The 20552-nt window shown below is 45.0% G+C and overlaps 3 protein-coding genes across 5 annotated transcripts; 2 read left to right on the top strand and 1 right to left on the bottom strand.

Moving 5' to 3' along the window:
• The first annotated feature begins 1358 nt into the window (after positions 1–1358).
• On the top strand, positions 1359–4259 carry LOC27208865 (protein unc-119 homolog). Its single transcript, XM_039297032.2, has 5 exons — positions 1359–1850; positions 1971–2080; positions 2244–2868; positions 2928–3100; positions 3386–4259. Exons 3-5 carry the CDS (start codon positions 2363–2365, stop codon positions 3502–3504), a joined length of 798 nt encoding a protein of 265 aa, XP_039152966.1. The 5' UTR covers positions 1359–1850; positions 1971–2080; positions 2244–2362; the 3' UTR covers positions 3505–4259.
• A 275-nt stretch (positions 4260–4534) lies between these two features.
• Positions 4535–6025, bottom strand: LOC6740009 (protein ABHD11). The gene is made up of 5 exons (XM_016181046.3): positions 5524–6025; positions 5292–5465; positions 5000–5229; positions 4800–4937; positions 4535–4741 (listed from the first exon to the last, which is right to left on the bottom strand). The coding sequence occupies exons 1-5, from the start codon at positions 5767–5769 to the stop codon at positions 4603–4605; spliced, it is 927 nt and encodes a 308-aa protein (XP_016038407.1). The 5' UTR covers positions 5770–6025; the 3' UTR covers positions 4535–4602.
• A 308-nt stretch (positions 6026–6333) lies between these two features.
• On the top strand, positions 6334–11368 carry LOC6725353 (zinc finger CCCH domain-containing protein 18). 3 transcript variants are annotated; one of them, XM_039297030.2, is made up of 7 exons: positions 6334–6639; positions 6705–7159; positions 7748–8559; positions 8632–10228; positions 10294–10446; positions 10508–10645; positions 10719–11368. In XM_039297030.2, the coding sequence occupies exons 3-7, from the start codon at positions 7792–7794 to the stop codon at positions 11027–11029; spliced, it is 2967 nt and encodes a 988-aa protein (XP_039152964.1). In that variant the 5' UTR covers positions 6334–6639; positions 6705–7159; positions 7748–7791; the 3' UTR covers positions 11030–11368. The 3 variants fall into 3 exon arrangements, with proteins under 3 accessions (XP_039152964.1, XP_016038403.1, XP_016038404.1); XM_016172882.3 differs by lacking the exon at positions 6705–7159 and having other exon boundaries at positions 10722–11368; XM_016172883.3 differs by lacking the exon at positions 6705–7159.
• The last annotated feature ends 9184 nt before the right edge of the window (positions 11369–20552 follow it).

The raw sequence follows: 20552 nt of genomic DNA, 5'->3' as shown, positions 1-20552 counted from the left end.
TCCTGCCTATGGCATTTCCACTGATACAAAAGATGGATTATCCCGCGAATTCCTTGGATCTTTCTCGACCCTTTCGGCCTGTCAGATGGCATATTCCTCAGGTGCCCGGCTGTCTGCAGATTTTATGTGAGTTTTTGGGGATAAATCAAGTGAGGGGGGCGGCGCGGTGCAAGGGGGTCAGTTTGGAGATCTCCAGTCAAACTGTACTAAAGATAGAGCCGAACACGTTCCCAGTGCTGCCACACAGATACACACCAATACCAAAGTAAGAAACAAAAAAAAAAAAAAACTAAAAAAAAATACAGGAAACGCGGACGCCAATGGAGAAAAAAACAGGGGCAGGGGCAGAGGACAGCGGACGGGGGATAAGTGCATATGTGGCCCCTGAAACTTAACACTTCTTTGGCTCCGGCTGCGAATATTAAAATACCCACTTAAGGCCAACAATAACAGCGGCAAGAAGCAGAGAAAATGTGAAAAGGAGGAGCTAGAATTGAACTCAAGTACTTTCGTCTTGCACAGAAAGAAAAGAATACATATATGGATGAAAAAAAAATATCTCAATATCATAGTGCTATTTAATTTACATTAAATCTATAAACTAAAATATCGATTCACTTAGCGTGAAACATCGAAATATATCTAAATAATACCTTTATCCCTTGCAATTATAGCCTGCCTTTCTCGCAGTGCACAAACATGATCTGGCATTGGCGCCCGTGCGTCTGAATATGGAAATCGAAATGGGTCCGAGTATGGGTGCGTTCTATATGGAATGGGATGGGATATGGATAGGACACTTGAGTTTTAGGCCGGGCTTATCTGTATCCTAGGCGAAGGGAGGGGAATCGAAAGGAGAGGAAAGGAAACCACTCGAAGGGGCGCTCGACGGCGCACTTGAGAAGCAGGCAGTCTGCATGGATATTAACTAATTGTCGGCCACAAAAATGCACGGGAAGGCGATCGCAACACGCCATTTAACACATTTGCACGCTTCCAAAGTATTTCCTTTTCGAAGTTGCTTTGTATTTTGTGGTTAACTCTGGTGAGTGACGGGGTATATGCATTTTAAATTTTAGTTTGTGTTTTAAAAGGAAATTTAAGCTTAAGATGTGATAATCAATCTATAAATATTTTTCTATACTTATTACTTCTGATTAAGCTTTCTGCAAACGTTCGCTTACTTACGGTTATACAATAAATAATGTTAAAAATCGTAACATTTTTTCGAGTAATTCTACGAAATGTAGAATATTTTGAATATTCCGCCAACAGTGTGACCCCAGCTAGATCGTAAAAAAGTTTTTCGCGAGTGTGTGGCAACGCTGGTCTAAAGTTTTCCCCCCATGCGCGAACGGTCCTACCGATTTTCTGTAATGCATTATCGATACTCTATCGATTGCTGAGTAGTGCAAAAAAAGTGGGCAAAAAAGGTGCAATGTTTAGCGTTTAAGTGCGTTAAGTTGCTTTGCGGACGACAACAACAACACCAGCAACATTGCCGGTCAAATTGATCTAATTGATTTTCGGGCAGCGCAACAGCAACTAAAACCAATCCAACAAATTAATCCCTGCATACATAAACATATAAAACACACACATACATTCGCATAAAGGACGCGAACCGAAAAGGGAAAAACAAACACAAAGGAAAAAAGGAAAAGGAGAGCGCAGCTTTTCCAGAAATTGGGTCATTTGTTGTTGTTGCTGTTGCTGGTGATTTTCAAACGAATTTCATTTGTTGCTGTCGTCGTCGGTTCGGTGTTGTTGTTGTTGTTGTGATGGTCGTGGACGTTGTTGTCGCTGACAGCTAAATGTTATGGCAACACTTGCAACCTGAATTCGTGTGGGTAAGTAGTGTTTTCATTTCTGTTGAACTTATTACTGGACGCATTTATTTAACTTAACCCCTTTCTTAACTTATTACTGTGCTTCTCTCCAAATAACTATTATTTTGTTTGCCAAAAAAGTGAGGAGTGGAAAGCGAAAGGATAATAGGGAAGCGGATACGAAGCCTTATATTTCCACCAGAAAATCCTGGCACAATTTATGACAACTCTACACTTGTGTGTTTGTGTTGGTGAGTAACTTGACAACTATGACTTTTTTTTTGCCATATTCAGAAAATTGTGAATTGTCATTATTCGGTTTAGTAAAAGTTTGGAGTAAAAGTAATTCAAACGTATTTGTGCTATATTTTTTAAGCTCCCTAATAACCAATGCCTACTCCTTTCTATTCGCAGAGTGAGACAGCGGAGTAGCTTCAAATCAAAGGATACCACTGCAGCAGCCATCCAGCCAGGAGCCTTAAAAACCCGATTCGCAGACTATAGACAAATAATACCACCAGATTCCGTGCACAATGAGCGTGGTGGGCAAGCAACTAAATCCGGTGCAATCCTCGGGTGCAGGGGCAGTGGCCACGTCCTCATCCGCGGCCGCAGGATCCTCTTCTTCGGGCAGTGGAGTGGAGGCCAACAGCGGCAGCGGAGGATCGTCGGGAGCTGCCGCAGCGAGCGGTGGTGCCTCCGGTGACGCCAAACGTCCTGCGGAGACTTCCAGCGTGACTCCCGACGAGGTGCTGCACCTGACCAAGATTACGGACGACTATCTCTGCTCCGCAAATGCAAATGTGTTCGAGATTGATTTCACGCGGTTCAAGATCCGCGACCTGGAGAGCGGCGCCGTGCTCTTCGAGATCGCCAAGCCGCCGAGCGAACAATATCCGGAAGGACTGTCCGTGGATGAAAACGTGCTGGCGGCAGCCGAGAAACTGACGCTGGAGGACACTGCCGATCCAAATGCCGGACGCTATGTGCGCTATCAGTTCACACCGGCATTTCTCAACCTCAAAACAGTGGGAGCCACGTAGGTTATACATGTGTTGTTTGGAATGCCTCTCAATTTGTAACTTTCCTTATTTGCAGTGTGGAATTCACTGTGGGCAGCCAGCCTCTTAATAATTTCCGTATGATCGAACGCCACTTCTTCCGCGATCGCCTGCTAAAGACCTTTGACTTTGAGTTTGGCTTCTGCTTTCCATTTTCGAAGAATACGGTTGAGCACATCTACGAGTTTCCTAACCTTCCACCCGACCTAGGTGAGCCATTTTTACATAATCCCAGCCAGCAGGACACGCAATTGAAAGTGGCTGCCAAAAGTTTAAGGGGTTTGTGGGTCAAGGCCGCTTGCGATTTGCGCCTGTGAGATGAGGGTTGTCCAATGCACATTAGTGGGCTTCTATTGGTCAGATTGCGACCAACTATCATGTGCTTTTTTGGTTCAACAAAAATTATGCGTTTTATTGCGCTATCGGTTTGTAGGATGTGATCTTATTAGTGAAATGCAATTCAAATAACTATGTTCGTTCGTTTTTCATTTTTAGTTGCTGAAATGATATCGAGCCCCTTTGAGACGCGCTCGGACAGCTTTTACTTTGTGGGAAACCGACTCGTCATGCACAACAAAGCCGACTACGCCTACGACGGCGGCAATATAGTCTAGAAACCCAACTATAATGGAACTACAACTAGAGCAAAACTAATAACTAAAGAACTAGAAACTAAAGAAGCTGTGAGACAAAATCAATGACTTGTCACACACACACACACAAAACACACACTCGAAACACCCACTCAAAGTCAACAATCACACAACACATCGAATCGAATCGCGGAATAATATCACAGCCATTTTAGCCTTAGCACACAAGAGTTTTACCCACCATTCCTGTTTGATGTATTTAGCAAGGATAGGAGCTCCTGCAAACGGCCACTTACACACAAACACAACAACACACACTGAAGCACGCGGATTGTGTTCATTTATCAATGATTTCCACTTTGACTATATAATTTTAAGTGCTATGTGATTTCCCCTGATTTATATATGTATTTGTACACACTTATTTAATCCTAATAAGTAAGGACACTCACACACACCCAACAAGGAAGAACAGATACATATATAAAATACGTACGTATACACACACACACACAGAACCTAAGAGAAGCGAATTGAAAATTTTCAAAAAATTGAGGAAAATCCATTTGCCGTCAATTTTTGTATGCAGCATACGATCATACGAAATCTATCAGCTTCTTCATGGCATTTTTTTCGTGTCTGTGTATGTATATTTTTAAACAAATACCAAACGAAAAAAGACGAACGTAACTGGAAATCTAAAAAATGTAACGATTACACGCCGAACAAGAATGATAAATTAAATTACATTTTAAATGTACATACACCACTATAAATTGTAGCTTTTTTTAAGGGGGGTAAATTCAGGCTGTCGTCATTTCGAGGGCATTTCGTGACTAAAGGTGCTTAAGAAATGTATAATATTCTGAAAAATGAAGTTCAGAACGCGCGACTCGCTTAAAAAACAAAAAATAAATAATGCTATCTCGCTCTTTTCGGTGAAGATTCTTGAAGATTCTTGAAGATCTGCGGAGATCGTTGAAGAATGTCTTCTCGAGTTCTTAAGTGAAATTAATTCGAATTTCCGTTCCCAAGAGAAACAAAGGTGTACTTTCAATTTAGCTAAAGTCGATCTACTATTGACTTCTTTGTACAATTGGCTAAAATATCAAATTTGGTCTAATCAGTTCTGTTCAGGAACTCGCTGACTATTGTTAGAAACTCCTGCGGCTTTTCAAAGTGCACTAGATGTCCGGCTTCCAGCCAGTGGATCTCCGAATTGGGAAACATTTTCTGAATCTGTGGCCATTGCTCGCGTCTAAAATGACGTAAAGATTCAATTAGTTAGTTTTCTTAGCACCAGAGATCCAAGTTACCTCATGTAAGGTGATCGCGAGCCGCAGATGAACGTAGTGGGTCCCGTGTACGGCGGCAGCTCCTCCAAATTACTCTGGTATTTGTCGAAGCGGGTGAGGAAATCACGAAGAACCAGTGCATTGCAGGCCCAAGAGAATCTGAAGGAAGATTACTCGATTGAAGCGCTTCCAAAATGACGATGCTTATGTGCCGAACTTACGCGCCGGAATCAGGATCTTTTCGGAGATTCAGCATGATAAAGTCGACGGTCTCGTCCTCGGTGGCTTTGAGCAGCTTCTCCCGTGCAATTTTCCTGCCCTCAGACATGGACATGCTCGGCGAAAGGTCCAGGGAGACCATCGCGTCGAAGATTTCCGTCATCTCGCCGGTGGAACGGGGCACGCTTATGGGCGATATGTCCACCACTATCAAACGCTCCACCAACTCGGGCTGTGATGATGGAAATGATTATTCAACATCTACATATGTTTGTGCTTAAGTGGCAGACTTACGTATTTTCTGGCAAAGTACATCATGGACCTGCCGCCCATGCTGTGACCCATGCAGGCGGCATTCGGATGGCTGCGCTGCTCCATAAACAATCGCAAATCCTCGCTCATCGCCTTGGAATTGTGGACACTCGAATGGGGACTCTCGCCATGATTCCTCACATCGATGGCGTACACCTGTAGGGTAAATAAATACTTGAGTATTGATAGCTACTCGCATAAGTTGGTAGCTCACCTTTCGGGAAACTTTCCGCACCAGAGCCTTGCTGATTCCTCGCCAATTCTGCTTGGAACCAAAGAGCCCATGATATGTGAGCAGTGGTGGCCTCGTCTCTGGATTCTCGCCGGTGTACGAATCGAAGCTCAGTTCAACGGGCTCCGGTGTTTCCGAGGAGTACTCCCTCCTGACCCCCAATGGGGTTCGCAGGATCTTTCCCGCGGGAAATGGAAGTGAACGTAACGATTTCGTCAGGCGCTGCATTTGGTGGCCAGTGTGTACACACGCCACCGGCGGGAAATCTAATTGGGCAGTGGTATGTTGGCGAGGGGGTTCGTTGCGTAATTAATGTGAATTTGCGGCAATTTTGATAACTTTAAACATTTCGCCAATTGTACGGAGTCCAGCTGACCGGTGTTTCGTTTTTCGACTACATGTAGGTTGGCAATTGTCAGGGGCGTAGACGAAATAACTAATTAAAAAAATTTTAAGTCATGAATACAAACATATATGTTAAAAATGGTTTGGCTATAAATTGATTAGAAACCCGTTTTTCTGATAAATATATCTTTGACAATTGACCGTAATCATACTCTGTCATTTTTTGTATAGACCTAAAACATCTTATCATAAATATTTACCAAATATTAAAGGGGCTCTTAACCCCTTAAATCCCTTCTCATCGATGGCTCTGTTGACAAAGTGGCAGCACTGGCGAAAATACCGCGATGCTAGCCATGACACGAACCAATTTGGATATTTAATAAGTTATATCTGCATCGGCCACAAAAGCTAAGACAGCATCACCGACTCGGCGCACGATTTTCACGGTATTTCCGGGCACGCCATCCACAGCCACACTGGCGGCTGCCATATTTCTTGAGGCGAACGTTTTCTGTCGGAAACGGTTTTTTCTTTATCGCAAAACGCATCCAGAGCATTTTCCGCAGCCCCAAAACATCGAATTTCCAGCGCTTCCAGGTAAACCAGTCGCCGCCGAGCCGCCGGAAAAACGGGCCCTACGGTTCGTCTTTAGCGGTAAAAGATTGAAGGTGGAAAGCGCAGCGCTGACGTCGGCAGCGGTAGAGGCAGCGCAGCGGCGCTCTTGCTCGCACTCACACTACTCAAAAATAGGTAAGCAGCAACAAGAAATCAAGCATATTGTCAAAACCAGAGCAACAAATTGATATATTTTCAAGTATTCTATTTTTCCCCTCCAAAAAAAAAAATGAAATGAAAACTGAACTAGAGAATGTAAAAAGTTAAGTTTCAAAAGTAACACAGTTACCGTTCAAGTAAAAGTCAGTAAGTGAATAAAAGTGGTTAAAGTTGTTAAGAAAATTAAATTTCGGTCGCGAAAAGTGCGAAAAAGTCCGCAAAAATGCAAATACTTAACTCTCCTCTGTGTGTGCGCCTGTGTGTGTGTGCGTGTCCTTAACTGTGTGTGTGTGAGGGAAAGAGAGCGCCAGAATAGAAAGAATTTTTCAAATTGCACTGCGCTTACAACCTCGCTCTCCCTCGCTCTTTGTTGTCCCTCGTTCGCGTCAAGAAAATTAATCAAAAAAAAAAAAAGTATAAAGAGAAAAAAAGATACTGGCACACACACAATATAATCAATAAATTAAAAACATAAAAGCTTATAAAAGAAATGAAGGTAAGAACCCCACTAAAAGTTAAAAGCAAACAAAAACTTATTGATCTCTCATTCCCACAAATATAAAAAAAAAACTATATCAAAATCGATTGTTATCGCGTTATCGGAGCTATCGGCATTTGTTGGGGGCTTTTGACCTTGACTTTGGTTTCTATCCCCTTTCTATTAAGGCCTCTTTTATCAATTATTAGTTATCGACCCAGTGCGATGCTCATCTCGATTGTTGCGATTACATAATATTTGTTGTATCGATTTTCTTATCGATTTGTGGCCTTTCATTTGTAATTTGCAATTAGAATACCACGTGGTTACCATCATCATGAATCGAAACTGGACAGACAAATGGCTTTATTCCTTGCCGGCTTAGTAATACTGACTGTTTCGATTCAAAACTTGTCCGCTCAATTAGCCGGTAATCGTGCCAGAAGCCCCCAATAAAATATCGACTTGCTTCGCTAGTTTTGCCCCGGTGACATTCCCCCCCACCAGGACGTGGTGGCTTTTAACCGTCTGAGCCTTGTCCAAAGCGTTGAGTATGTTTAGCCATGCCAGCACAACTAATTATCGATCTGTTCGAATCTCCTGCAGAAACGCCAAGGAACTTGTTGCCCGCACCGGCGTAAGGCGAACCCATGGTCCTTGACATGGAATCGGACGATTCTCGTGCCAGTTCGCCGTCCAATTCCTCGGAGTCACGGTCGAATTCGCCCACCAACACCAAGGAGGAAGTTGCCGCGGATCATGGTGACGAATCGGTTGGCGGAGGTGGCGACCCCCCTCTGGAACGGACCGATCGAGCCCCCTCCACCAGTAGCTCATCGTCCAACTCCAGTTCCAGTTCGAATCGCAGTGACCTGTCCAAGAAGCAGAAGAAGAGCTCGAGCAGCAGCAGCGGAAGTGGTAGTGGGAGTGGCAGTAGCTCTTCCAGCGGCTCCTCTAGCGAGGATGAGGGCGACCAGGAACCGGAACAGGAAGTGCAGCGTCTTTCCCAGCAGCAACGTGAGAAGCAACTGCAGTCGCCCAAAAATGAGCGGGACTCCGAGTCTGCTGCTGTTAAAGCGGAGCATCCTGGTTCGCCAAACGCTAAGTCACAGCCTAGCTCGTTCCTCTCATCCGTTCGGAGTCGGAGCGTCAGTCCCCAGCTGTACAATCAGGCTGCCGTGGATCTGAACATCAGTCACGACGACCTTAGCGATGTCAGCGACATCGAGGGAGAGGAGAAGCGAACCTCATCCAAAAATTCGATGCATCCGGTGGATGAGAACGAGGATGGCGCTATATCCAATGATTCACTGCCCCCTCTCGGCGAGGAGGATGAGGTCCAGCAAAAGCAGTCCAAGCACAACGGCAAAGCGTCAAGCGTGGATGAGAAGGAAAGGCCTTTCGCAAAAGAAACCCATGTGAGCTCTAGTTTCGAATTGTAGTTTCCAATCGATATAGCTTGATCCATTAATAACTCAAATTTATTCCAGTCCGACGACGCGTCCAATGGACTTGCGCCAGCGCCTGCTTTGCAGGAGGACTTGGTCAAGACTCACGACGACGACGCCTTGGACTTTGAGGCGGAGGAGGGCGAGTGTCCGGAGCAGGCAAAGGAGCCTACACCGATGGAGGAGAGCACAGCCAACGAAACAAACCAGACCAAGAGTTCGACCAAGGTATCGCTGGACGAGGGCGATGACGACGGCGAGGTGGACGATGAGGATGACGGCGATGACAAAGACATACGGAAGGACGGCGCAGGTAATGGCTGCCTGGAGGACGGCGCAGGCAATGGCTGCCTCGAGGACGGCGAGGAGGAGAAAGATATAGTGTCGGTGTCGACTTCACCCAGCCACGAAAAAGTGGAAGAGGGTGAGCTGGAGGAGGGCGAGGTGTCCGACGAGGATGAAAAGCGACCAGAGGAGACTGAACCGAAGCCGGTGTGTCGATTCTACACACGCGGTCAGTGCACCTGGGGCATGAGCTGCCGCTTCCTGCACCCCGGCGTCACGGACAAGGGCAACTACACGATGTTCGAGAGCATAATACGGGCGGTGCCGATGCAGGGAGGTTCAACCGGAGCTAGCGCTCCAGCAGCCCCATCATCTAGCGCTGCCGCCCGTTCCGGTGGGAGTAGCTATAGCTCGCACGCCTCGGCGACTGCCGACTATCATGAATATCGAACTGAGCGGCCCTCGCTGCATCATCGACCGCCACTCCTCCATGCCCCGAGTGCTTATGGTGCCCCCGTTCACGACGCCCGCACTCTTCTGCCTGACGGAACGCCGGTGGTGGTGGAGAATGCATGGGAGCGCGGCCTGCGCACCGCCAAGGAGATGATGCGCAAAGCCAACAAACGCAAGGAGCAGGACATGGACTTTGAGGACAAGAAGATGAACCTAACACTGTCGCCCGATGAAATGGAGAAGGACTCGTACTACCTCAAGGATCGGGGCGGCAGCAGCGCCCGATCACCGCCGCCTCCTTCGGCCGCTGTGCGCGAACAGCCACTCAATCCACTCAGTATGCCTCTGTCCATGCATCCGCATGCCGTTCCCCATGCAAATCCTCGTGCTCTCCTGCCCTTGCAGTACTCCGTTTACGGACCGCCGCCAGATCGCTACGGCCGACCTCAGTATATGCCACCGCAGTACGATGATGTGGATGCGTACGGCCGTATGACTAGATATCGCGAGTTGCCGCCCCATCGGATGCCGCACTATGAGGACGATCGTCGGTCGAGGCCAATGCGCGAGGTCATCGTACAGCGAGTAGAGGCCGCCGGTCGGGGTGATGAGTGGAGTGATCCCTGGATGCGATCCAAATCTGTTGGCCGGGGATCATACGAACGCGAGGACCGCCGGCGTCGGGACAGGCGCAGCTACAGCAGCAACTCGTCGTATTCCACCTCGAACAGCTCGCAGAGTGACTCCAGTTCGGACTCGTCCCGCTCAAGCAGTCCGTCCGATCATAAGCGGCGCTACGGTTCGCACAAACTTGCCACCGCCACCGCTACTTCACGTCGCCATGGCGGCCGTGCGGCCCGTTCGCCCAGCCAGATACCGCGACGCCCCCGGCGCACTTCCAGTGAGTATTAGTTTAAGTCTCTTAATTGCTAGGAGGTCCCTCATTTCTCAATTTTCTCATTTCAGAGGGAAGCCTTTCGCCTTCATATAAGAGACCCGCTGTGGACAAGCGTGGCGTTGGCCACAGCCCGTCCTCCAAGCGTAAGAAGCTGTCATCGCCAACACCCAAGAAGTTGGACAAGTTGAGACGCCGTCGCAGCTCGAGTTCTTCCGACTCAGGTAAGGGATTATCGTACTTAACCAATACTCTCATTCGAATATGTATATGAATCATTTCTAGACTCATCGGATACGTCGTACTCCGATTCGGAATCGGGATCGTCGTCGTCGGACAGCTCGTCGGGATCAAGAGATACGCCCCAGAAGCGCGTGAGGGCCACCGACAAGGCGCTCAACGAGCGCAAGCTTATTAGCAAGCGTAAGGATGGCTTTCAATTTATGTTGTTCTTAATATTATTAATAAATACTATGCATTGTTTTCATCTTCACAGCAGCTGAACAATCAACCAAGAAGCGCTCGCCTATTTCCATTGAGATTAAGAAAACATCAAACATGGTGGGTGTTTCGGCGTTGGTCTCACCCAGCAACTCAGCCGACTCCGACACGGAGAAGGATCACGATAACGGGAAGGACAAGGAAAAGGATCACGTTAAGGACAAAGACAAGGATGGCAAAGAGAAGGACAAGGAGAAGGACGGGGTCAAGGAAAAAGACGGCAAAAAGTCACGCCGGGAGGAGCTGCTGAAGCAACTGCGCGCCGTCGAGGATGCGATCGCCAAGAAGCGTTCCAAGCTAAACTGATCAAGCTATCTGCCCACTTCTCCAAGCCCCCAATCAGACCACTGGCTCCCTTTCACTCCCTGGCAAATAGTACCCCCCTAAATCGCCCACCCACAAAAACTAAACATAGCCGATGGATACCGATTCGGCATCGAAAAATACTTAGAGGTTACACAACATTCGCATCGTATTCGATATTGCCTTGGCCTGCGTGCAGCCGCTCGATCGCAATACAATTCAATGCATTTAGGTTTAAAGATCATTATCCATTTTTTTCCTACCCTGACTATTGCCAATTGAAGAGCATAAATACTATGTTTATAATAGAATATTAATAAATGCCAACACAAAAAAAAACAAGTCATATTTTTATCTATACAACTACGAATCAAAGATTAAGAATACTTCAAACATTTAAATTATGCATATTTGGGATGCTGAACCATTCAAATTTGGTTGGGTAACCCCGTTCTCTACAAACCTGCCCAGCAGACGAGTATTTTTCCCATAGATTGGACAATTTTCCCCGGCCAGCGTGTGCGTGTGCGTAATGCGTGGCAATTTCGCGCAGTGCTTGCGCGTGTGTGTGTGAATGGGGGAGGGGAAAACCTATTTAGATGACGAATCACAGAAATTTGGCCTCATCAATGTCTGTGGCTCGGGGATCGGAGTGCGTGTAAGAGTGTATTACATTTCAGGGTTTCATTTTTTATACATGCACATATATATTATGGTTTATTTTTTTTCCTTTTCGTTTTGCAATCTCTCGTGCCCGTCATCGTGTCCCATTTTTGGCAATCACTGGCGGCAGCAGAAGCTGTCACAAGACATTGTCATCATCCAGCGACCAAGTCAGGAGCGACACCCCCACAGACCCAACCGAAGAGGTGGGGGGCAATCCATCCACCTGGTCACGTCCCCATGTGCGTGAAACGACCATACATGTGTCCATAATCGACGGAGTTGGCAGCACAGGATACGCTTACAGAAAATTGTGCTGAAAAGTATGCTACAAAAATCATTTACACATGGAAGTCAAATCGAAGACATTATTATGACACATGAGTTTTGTCTTCTAGTAACTGATTAGATTAAATATCAGTATTACACATACAAAATAATAAAAACAACTTACTACATAATATAATATATAAAAGATACATATTCGAATGTTAATATTGCGCGATTGCAGTTGATTTTCCTCAGTGTATCTCGTTCCTTTATTAAGCCTAGCGGACTGCTTCGGAAATAGTGTAATAAAGGCCAGCTGAAGCTGCCGCCAAAACCGCAGATTTACATTCGGCTGAAAATGAAACTGAAACCTGAACTCCGCCCCTTTGCTCGGGATTAGCGAATTCCTCTGCCATTTTTTTATTTTTTTGGACACCTCCGCACCACCCACAATGCACTGAAAAACCCACACATGTGTGTGTGTGCGAAATGAAAAAAACAATCACGAACAGATTTATCGCATTCATATTCAGCCTGATGCGAAATGTGACCAAGAGGGTGAAAAGCGGGCAGGGGAGGCCGCAAAAAATGAGTTCAACTCCCCCGCTCCGCCCAACGGGCAATGGGCAACTCCCCTCCAAAACCACGAAATGGGATTACATTACTCAAAGAAATTTATTTTGACAGAACTAATATTTTGTCGCAGAGATCAGCCCCGGTCCTCATGTGCTACTGGCCTGCCCATGGAAATCTGGACTCTGATTGCCTGCTTGCTGGAGATGTGGCTAAAAGGGGGGGGGTTTACTGGGTTGAGTGGAGCAGAGTGGGGCTTTATGTTGGGGCGGGGGGTGGGTTGGTTGACACTTGCAATCTTACCTTTTTACTCAATGTTTTCTTTAAGTTTTTAAATAAGGCTACGTAAAATGCTGCTAATACAGTTTTGTGGTGATCTATGACTAAACAACAACTGGCAAAAAATATAATTAATAATCGAAATATATTTCAATTTAAATTGAAGTGTGTGTACCGTTTCTGTACGAAGTAAGCAAAATATTTAAGGGTGCTGATTGGGAGTTTATTACATATCTTATTGGTGTTTTTTTTTCTTGTCCAGTGTCAATTTCCTTCAAAAACGTCTACAAAGTTGGGCGTAAGACTGTAAAGTGGGCGTGGTTAGGGACTCGCTTTTTTGCTTCGATACACAAGGCAGTATATATATATATATATGTATGTATATGTATTACATATGTACAATGTACACATGAGCATTTGCACACACGTATTTGGCCATGTCCTTTGGCGTTGTCCCCTGTCCGTTTGTTGCCATAGCCGTTTTCTTTTTGCCCGCCTGCTCAGTTTTCCCATTTTCCCCATTTCCATTGCGACTGCGTGTGGTGTGCTTTATTTTTACCCAGGCAAAAGTTTTCTTTGATGCAATATGTACAAACGACCCGACCAGCTAACGGCCACCAGAAAGGACCAAATGCGAATGGCTGATGTCCTGTGAGCGGGCTCCCCTTCCAGCCCCCACTCCCCCTTTTCTTACCCCACCCATTTGCAACTCGACCCTCACGTACGAACTTTGGCCATAACAACAACTGTGGCCATTACGAAGCCAAGCCATGTGATGCGAAATCACACACACACATGTGCACTCGCAAAAAAAGCATTAAAATCAAATGGACAGCAAGAAGTACTTTTTTAGGATGTATATTTAATGAGTATTAAACGTAAAACATAGAAATTGTAGAAGCTATTATATTTTAAATTAATTATTTATATTGATCAAAGAAAATAACCATGGTTCTCTCTGTTTTTTTTCAGTGCAGCGGGTCCCTCGGTCCTTTTGGACATTCAGTGCAGAGGCGCGTTGGCAACCGCCTGCTACCTTGCCAGGACCTTCCGCCACCGCCAACAACAAGCGAGCAGGCGAACAACGGCAGCATCCAGGGCAGCCATCAAAAAAGGCTTTCAATGGTAGACGAGGTCCTGCCACTGCCACCACCCACTTGCCTCGCCACTCCACTCCATCACCCTTTCCGCCCGCCGCCTGCTCGTCGACCTCCGCGAACTCGCCATCCTGCAAAGTCTACATCCGAAGTCCTGTTGTCCGTTTTCCCGTTGCCATGTTGGACGGCAATGGCGATATTTGCTTTCCTTTCCGCCATGAAACGGAATGAAATGCGAGGAGGCGGGATGGTCAGGGGGTGGCAAAGGGGCTGGTAAAGGGGGTGGCCGGACTGGCCTGCGAAATGTGGGTGGGCCGCGCACATGGGGTTGATATTTCGCCATTATTGTAGCAATTTTGATCAATGGCCCTATATTCCGGCGAGCGCTGTCCGCCAACCGAAAAAGGACGAAGCAAAGGACCTACGACCTGCACCCAAAGCACCCATATTATTCGGTAAGTGAAAATTATGTTATAGCCATCTCTTAAAACTGCAAACTATTCGTCTTCTTACTTTCTCTCATGAGCACTGATATATTTCTTTTAAAACTGAATTTTTCTTTTAAATAATAATCGATTTGGGGATATCCAGGGTATCTGCTAGTCGAAATATGCCCTATGCCATTTGAAATATGCCCTAGCAGCGGCTAACTTCTCTCGGTTCTCGACTTTTATATTATTATTTATTTTTGCCGCGTATGCAGAAATTCGATGGGGAAGTCGGGGGGCGCGGCGTGGATGGATATTATTTGAGCCCTGGCCCCATGACCACATATACAAATATAAAACCCCTCCCCACACCCGGCCCCTGTAAGCCGAAGGACGCAGGACGGCACATATGTGCGACCACAGGCCATGACAACATTTTGGGCTAATCGAAGTTAACCCCTGGCTGCCAGCCCCTTAACCCCACGCACGCCCGTTGGCTTTGGCAATTTTTTATGCATGGCTCCCAGTTTGCCATTCAATTCGATTCGTTTCCTTTTCGATTCTGCCGCTGCGACTGCCCATTAAATTTACGACACAAAACGCAGTCGGGCAAGCAAACAAACAACAGCACACACTCACGCACTCGTTTGCACTGAGAAAAACTGCCTACAAATTTTTATTTAATTAAAAAATGCAATATATTATTTTGAAACAATTTGTAAGGATTTCTTTTTATATATCGATAGTATTTACCATATTTTTCTTAGCTTACCAGCGATGTTTTGGGGAAAAGTTAATCCTTTTCTCGAACGTTCAAGTATCATTTATTTTTCTCACTGCACAGACAGACAAACAAATCGAGGCATAGACAAACAAACAAACCGAAGGGCAAACATTTTTATAAAGTCGCCGACGACGCCAATGAGCAGCCAGGAAAAAATAAGAAAAGAAAATAAAAGAGTTGCTTATGATTGGGGGTTAAGGGTTCGATTTTTTGGATGGGGGTTTTCCCCAAAATAAAGGCAACTGTGACTGGGCCACATGTTTGTGGACATTTATGCAAACTTTTCTCATTTTTTTTTTTGCGCATTTGGTTTTTGGAAAGGGAAAGGGCCAGTGAGGGGTTAAGGATATGGGTCCAGTATGGGAATGTGCATGTGTATGGTGGGTTAAGGTCTCTCTGTGTTTATCTATTTTTGGTGGCTTTTACTCAAATTTGATTTAAATTCGATTTGGGTTTTATTTATTTTCGAAACTTCAATGCAAAAATCTAAATTTTTTTTAAGTTTTTCTGGTGATCTCACATGGTCAAATTGGTCAAATGAGGGCTATGAGCTCTTATTTTAATATCGTTTTAACGATCCAACCAGCATATTTACCTTTGTCTTTTCCCGCACTCCCTTCCCGCGATAAGAACAGATGTTGCTAGCCAGCATGGTATATAAAATTACCGACAAGGAAAACGGATAACAAAACAAATAATAAATAAAAATTGCCCAACAAGGTGCAAATTAAATGAATTCAAATTTCGACTGCGGTCGCCACTACTTTTGTTTTTGTCCAAGGGGGGGTTGGGCGAACAAGGGAGATACACCAATATATGGGACAGATGTCTTTAAAAGCGACTTTTTTATGCTACACACACACTCGAGTGAGTCCTGTTCCTATCTGCCCATTCGGTTGGAGGTGGTTTTTAAGGAACAAGGGTATATGGCCTACGTGGTTGGCTCTTATCAGTTCTATTGCATTAACAGATAGTAGAACAAATCGAGCGCATTGAAGCCATTGTAAAATGATGCACAAGAAGTTTTCACTTGTTAAAAGGATATGCAATGAATATTCACAATGCCTCAATAGTTTAATGAATTCTAAATCAGTTTAGCTTCATTACTGGAAATATTTTAATATATATCATTTTAATATTTATTAGAGTATCTCCGCTCCGTTGTGCTTGGAGTGCAAGGGTGTGCCATTCTTGTTTTTGAATAAAATGAAAAATTTGTAAACGTTCGCGATCTCATATGACGAAACGGGACATGCAAACTACAAAGGACGAGCAATAACAACAACGCGGCAACATGAGGGCCATTTCCACTTGGAAAGTGTGTGTGTGTCTGTGTGTGTGAGCCGCCAGATTGCCGCAAGGTAAAAAAAGTGCACACAAAATCAACGCGACGAGTATCTCATATGTCCTGTATGTCCTGTGTGCGTATTCCGCTCTTCCTGCTTTTTTATTTCTACCTATTTGGTTGCTTCTTCTTTTTTTTTTTTTGCATATCACAGGGGGTTGGAATCATCATTTGAATAATTCGACATTTGCGGCGTCCTTTTCCGAGTCCTTCCACCTTTGATTTCCACCTTTCCACGCGCCACAGCCGCGCATCGAATGACGAAAATTTCGTAATAAATAAATAATCCTTTTCCCCCTTTTCCCTCTGCGTACGGGAAAAGCCGCACCGAACTGAACGAAACTGAACTGAACTGAAAAACTATGCCACGGCAGCGGGGAAAATTCGCTCGCAATTTGAAATTATGGATGAAAAGAAATGAGGCCATGCAAATGTGCGCTCGTATGTAGATACAATGTGGGTATTAAGGGTTGTGTGCTGGGAAGGGGTTAAGGCAGGGGGGGCAGGGCAGGGGTAGGTGCTGGTGCCAATATCCGGAATCCGGACCTCATAAGCCGCATCCCAGCTAACGCACGGCAGGCACTCACAACACCTGGCCAACATCATCTCATCGGCAATCGATATCCGCGGACAGTTGCTAGCCGAAATTCGAAATTCAATCGGATGAGGATGAGCATGAGGATGCGGGATCTCAAATTATACATATGTAGGTACGCACATTGCTTGGGGTAAGGAATTCGATTGATCTGAGTTGATGAGACCGCCAGAAGGTGCACTTATTGGCTCTAATTGTCAGGCAAATATTAAATATATCCGCCGCTCTAAAAGAATAACTATTCAATTTCCATAAACTTTTTAATTACAATTATCTTTATCTATATACATTTTCCTCCCCAAAATCATTCAATTATTTTCCAAATATTAGATGGGATTCTTTGGCACATAAGCAATTTCTGACTACACAAAAATGTTGTCTTTAAAATTTAAAATATACCCGAATTTCTTACAGTGCATTGCAATGGGCATTAGCATCGTTAAATTTGTGTATTCGAAAACAGTTTTTGAAAAATTCATTTCCATTCTTTACGCTGCTGTCGTTTTGCAACCCTAACAGAAATCAGCGAAATTTGCCTGTTGTGCCATTTTTTAATTTTTCGCTTTTTGTCATTGTCCTTACGTCCTCGTTCCGGTCCCTTGTAACCCTCTAAAGCCCTTAACCCTTTTTTTCCACCCATCCATCCTGGCAGACACAGACCCTCGACCCAGACCAATTGCAATTGCAGTTTCGCCAATGTGCCGGAAAATGCACAAAATCGCACAAAAAAAAAAACGCCAGTGAAATGGGAAGGGGTAAGGGGAAAATTCGGGAAACCGAAATCCCAAATCCCAAATCCATCACGAGGTGTACAGTTGTGCGACCTTATCCGATCCGATTTTGCGATTTCGCTCAACTCATTAACCACTTGACTAATTGCTGCTGCAGCCGCCGCCACTCCAAGGATAAATGGAATGGAATTTCCCCTAGTTTCGTGTGTGTATTTTTTTCACCTAAAAAATGCGATAGACAGCAAGGCAATCACAATGGGATTGGCGCCTTATCGCATTACACGGGCTCCTGTTTTGGCTTTGTGGCCCTAATCGGTGCCTTCACACCTCGAACAATGCGGCAGCATCCGCACAGCGTCAAGTTCACACGCACTTTGAACCCGGAGCCCAGAAAGGAAAACAGGATTGCCATTCAGGATCTATGGTCCAGGTTCGGGTTCAGCATCCCCTAACCTCTCGTCGCATTTTGGGGTAAAAAACAAAGTTTTTGACATTAAACTGCAAACATGATGTTATATAATACACATAATTGCTCGGCTCATGGGACGAAAAACAGCATCATTCATTGGCTCATTGGCCGGGCCGGAAAGTCAAGGACCCTTGAAATGATCTGAAAAAGAATCCCTTTTCCCCTCTCCTGTCCTGTGTTTTCATTTATTATTTTTCCACCAATTTTTTGTCCTTTTTTTTGGGTGTTTTGTTGCTCATAAATTGCCGCTAAATGGCGCAGGGGGTAGCCTGTCATTGGTTTGTTTAGGGTTTGATGTGTCAATATTTGACAGATCAAATTGATATTTATACGTTTATGGTATAATAAGGACTCCCCCTCTCTTCTGCGTGTGCGTGTGTTTTGGCAGCGGCTACTTAAGCCCGACTAATTGCCTGATTAATGAATTGGCCCGAAATGATGAGAGGTCAGTCGGCGGACCAGGGGTCAGTTCACGCCATTGGCGCAATTATTGGGTTAACCATTATGTGGGCGGGGCTAGATGACTTATCGATCGGAATCAATTGGATATGTTTTAATATTAATTATGTTAAAGAACATGCAGTTCGCATTGTTATGTTTATTAATATGTAGTTTTGTGACCAATTATTTGGTGATACTTTTTTGTTTGCTAGCACGATGTGTAAATATATATTCTCTGTAAGGAGTTCGTTGAAGATAACCCAGTTATCCTTATACTGATCCTCACCTCAAGCTTTCCATTTGCCACCCCGAGACGAAGTCCTTGAGGCAATCCCGAAGCAAACCGATTGTGGATCAATCATCTAGTTAGGGAATGCACCGCAGGCCATTGTTGTCTGCTCGAGTGCTCGACTGTTATCCCGCGATCCCTTGGAACCTGTGAAACTAAGGATCACAGCTGGCCGAGGACCTCGGAGGCACCACTGGCACCGTTGGCAACGCTGGCACCCCGGGTCCTTTATGGCCGACCCCTTGCCGAGGGATGACGCCTCTGTCGCGGTCGGCAGCCTCCGTTATCCTTCGAAGGATCTACCCCCTATCGACCCAAGGATGCGGACGTCTTTTCGCTGCAGCAACTGTTACCTTTTCCTTTCTTCGAACGGTACCTAATCATTATAAATTATAGATGTGGCCTCGAAGGGGTTAACAACTTTCTCACGATCTACAAAAAATGAATTGGCAAAAGAAAGAGGAGCGGAGAGGCTGGCGATGCTAACAAATGGAAATCCATTAAAACGGATCGAAGGAAAACGGCAAATGTCTTGTGCAATAATTCTTTGTTATGGAATGTAACGGGTTTTCAGACCCTCTAAAAAGTAGAAAACAAAATTGGGCGCCCATTGACTGACGTTCGACAAATGGGCAAAATTGTTTGCCCAGGTCTGTCACTTGGATTTATGATCGAAATCGGGAAGAGCTGAAGGATTAGGCGGCATAAGTTTGGATATGTTTGAATTTTGCTTTCGCTGAGAAATATTATTTCAAATAGTACCTTTTTCTTGATGGATACCATTTTGATTTAATATACCAATGCATATATTTTATTCTCTCAAAATATGTGAAAGCCAGTCAAGTTTGATATTCAAATCAAATTACCTCAAAAAATGTTTTCGGTTTGTTTCCCCATACTTCCGCGAATCTTGTTTGTTTGGCAACTTTTCCTATTTTCAGTTTGTTTGTTTATCGTATTTATTCTCGTTATTATTGTTATTATTATTATTGGCATATGGGTTGTCTGTCCGTGTGACTGAGTGCAGCCACGGGAAAGTGTATAATTTCATTTATGTCCCGGCCCACCCACTCGCCATGTCCTTGTCCCGGTGTCCTTGCAGAATTTAGCCGGCAAGGAAAAAAGCATTGCAGGAAAGCAGAGAGAAAAGTTCCAAATGAAGCAGGACCATGTAACCTGGATAATATTTCAGTGGCAGCGGGTCCACGGATCCAGGGATCAGCAGAGGAGGGAGTGGGTTAGGGGGTGAACGAACAGGAGCAGGACTCGGCGATGTAGTTGCTACGGAAATTCGTTATTGTGTTACCACAGGCGATGTGTCTGTGTCCCAATGTTGCCCCATCTACCAACCGGCGTCCACATCAACATCCACAGTTCCTAATAACAACAGCTTACAGTGGGACAAATATGAGCGAAATTATATAATCTTTAATATTTAGTTTTTGGATAGAACTCCAGCGGATAGGACAAAGATATATTACCTCTTAAATTGTGCAAATAATTTAATAACTAATATAGTAGTAGTATTTATTAAAACTATAAGATAAGACCACTGTTCGCCA

Source organism: Drosophila simulans, chromosome X (genome assembly GCF_016746395.2).
Source record: "Drosophila simulans strain w501 chromosome X, Prin_Dsim_3.1, whole genome shotgun sequence".
NCBI lineage: Eukaryota > Metazoa > Arthropoda > Insecta > Diptera > Drosophilidae > Drosophila > Drosophila simulans.
The sequence above is the reverse complement of the archived record's forward strand: the minus strand, read 5'-3'. Positions and strand labels throughout refer to the sequence as shown.

What these genes read in the sequence shown, in the direction of transcription:
- LOC6725353 (XM_016172883.3), top strand. Translation starts at nt 7,792, where the DNA reads ATGGTCCTTGACATGGAATCGGACGATTCTCGTGCCAGTTCGCCGTCC. An exon ending in CTTTCGCAAAAGAAACCCAT is followed by an intron (nt 8,560 to 8,631) that starts GTGAGCTCTAGT and finishes AATTTATTCCAG; the next exon opens with TCCGACGACGCGTCCAATGG. An exon ending in CTCGAGTTCTTCCGACTCAG is followed by an intron (nt 10,447 to 10,507) that starts GTAAGGGATTAT and finishes AATCATTTCTAG; the next exon opens with ACTCATCGGATACGTCGTAC.
- LOC27208865 (XM_039297032.2), top strand. Translation starts at nt 2,363, where the DNA reads ATGAGCGTGGTGGGCAAGCAACTAAATCCGGTGCAATCCTCGGGTGCA. An exon ending in CTCAAAACAGTGGGAGCCAC is followed by an intron (nt 2,869 to 2,927) that starts GTAGGTTATACA and finishes CCTTATTTGCAG; the next exon opens with TGTGGAATTCACTGTGGGCA. An exon ending in TAACCTTCCACCCGACCTAG is followed by an intron (nt 3,101 to 3,385) that starts GTGAGCCATTTT and finishes TTTCATTTTTAG; the next exon opens with TTGCTGAAATGATATCGAGC.
- LOC6740009 (XM_016181046.3), bottom strand. Translation starts at nt 5,769, where the DNA reads ATGCAGCGCCTGACGAAATCGTTACGTTCACTTCCATTTCCCGCGGGA. An exon ending in TGCGGAAAGTTTCCCGAAAG is followed by an intron (nt 5,466 to 5,523) that starts GTGAGCTACCAA and finishes TTTACCCTACAG; the next exon opens with GTGTACGCCATCGATGTGAG. An exon ending in TCGCGATCACCTTACATGAG is followed by an intron (nt 4,742 to 4,799) that starts GTAACTTGGATC and finishes ACGTCATTTTAG; the next exon opens with ACGCGAGCAATGGCCACAGA.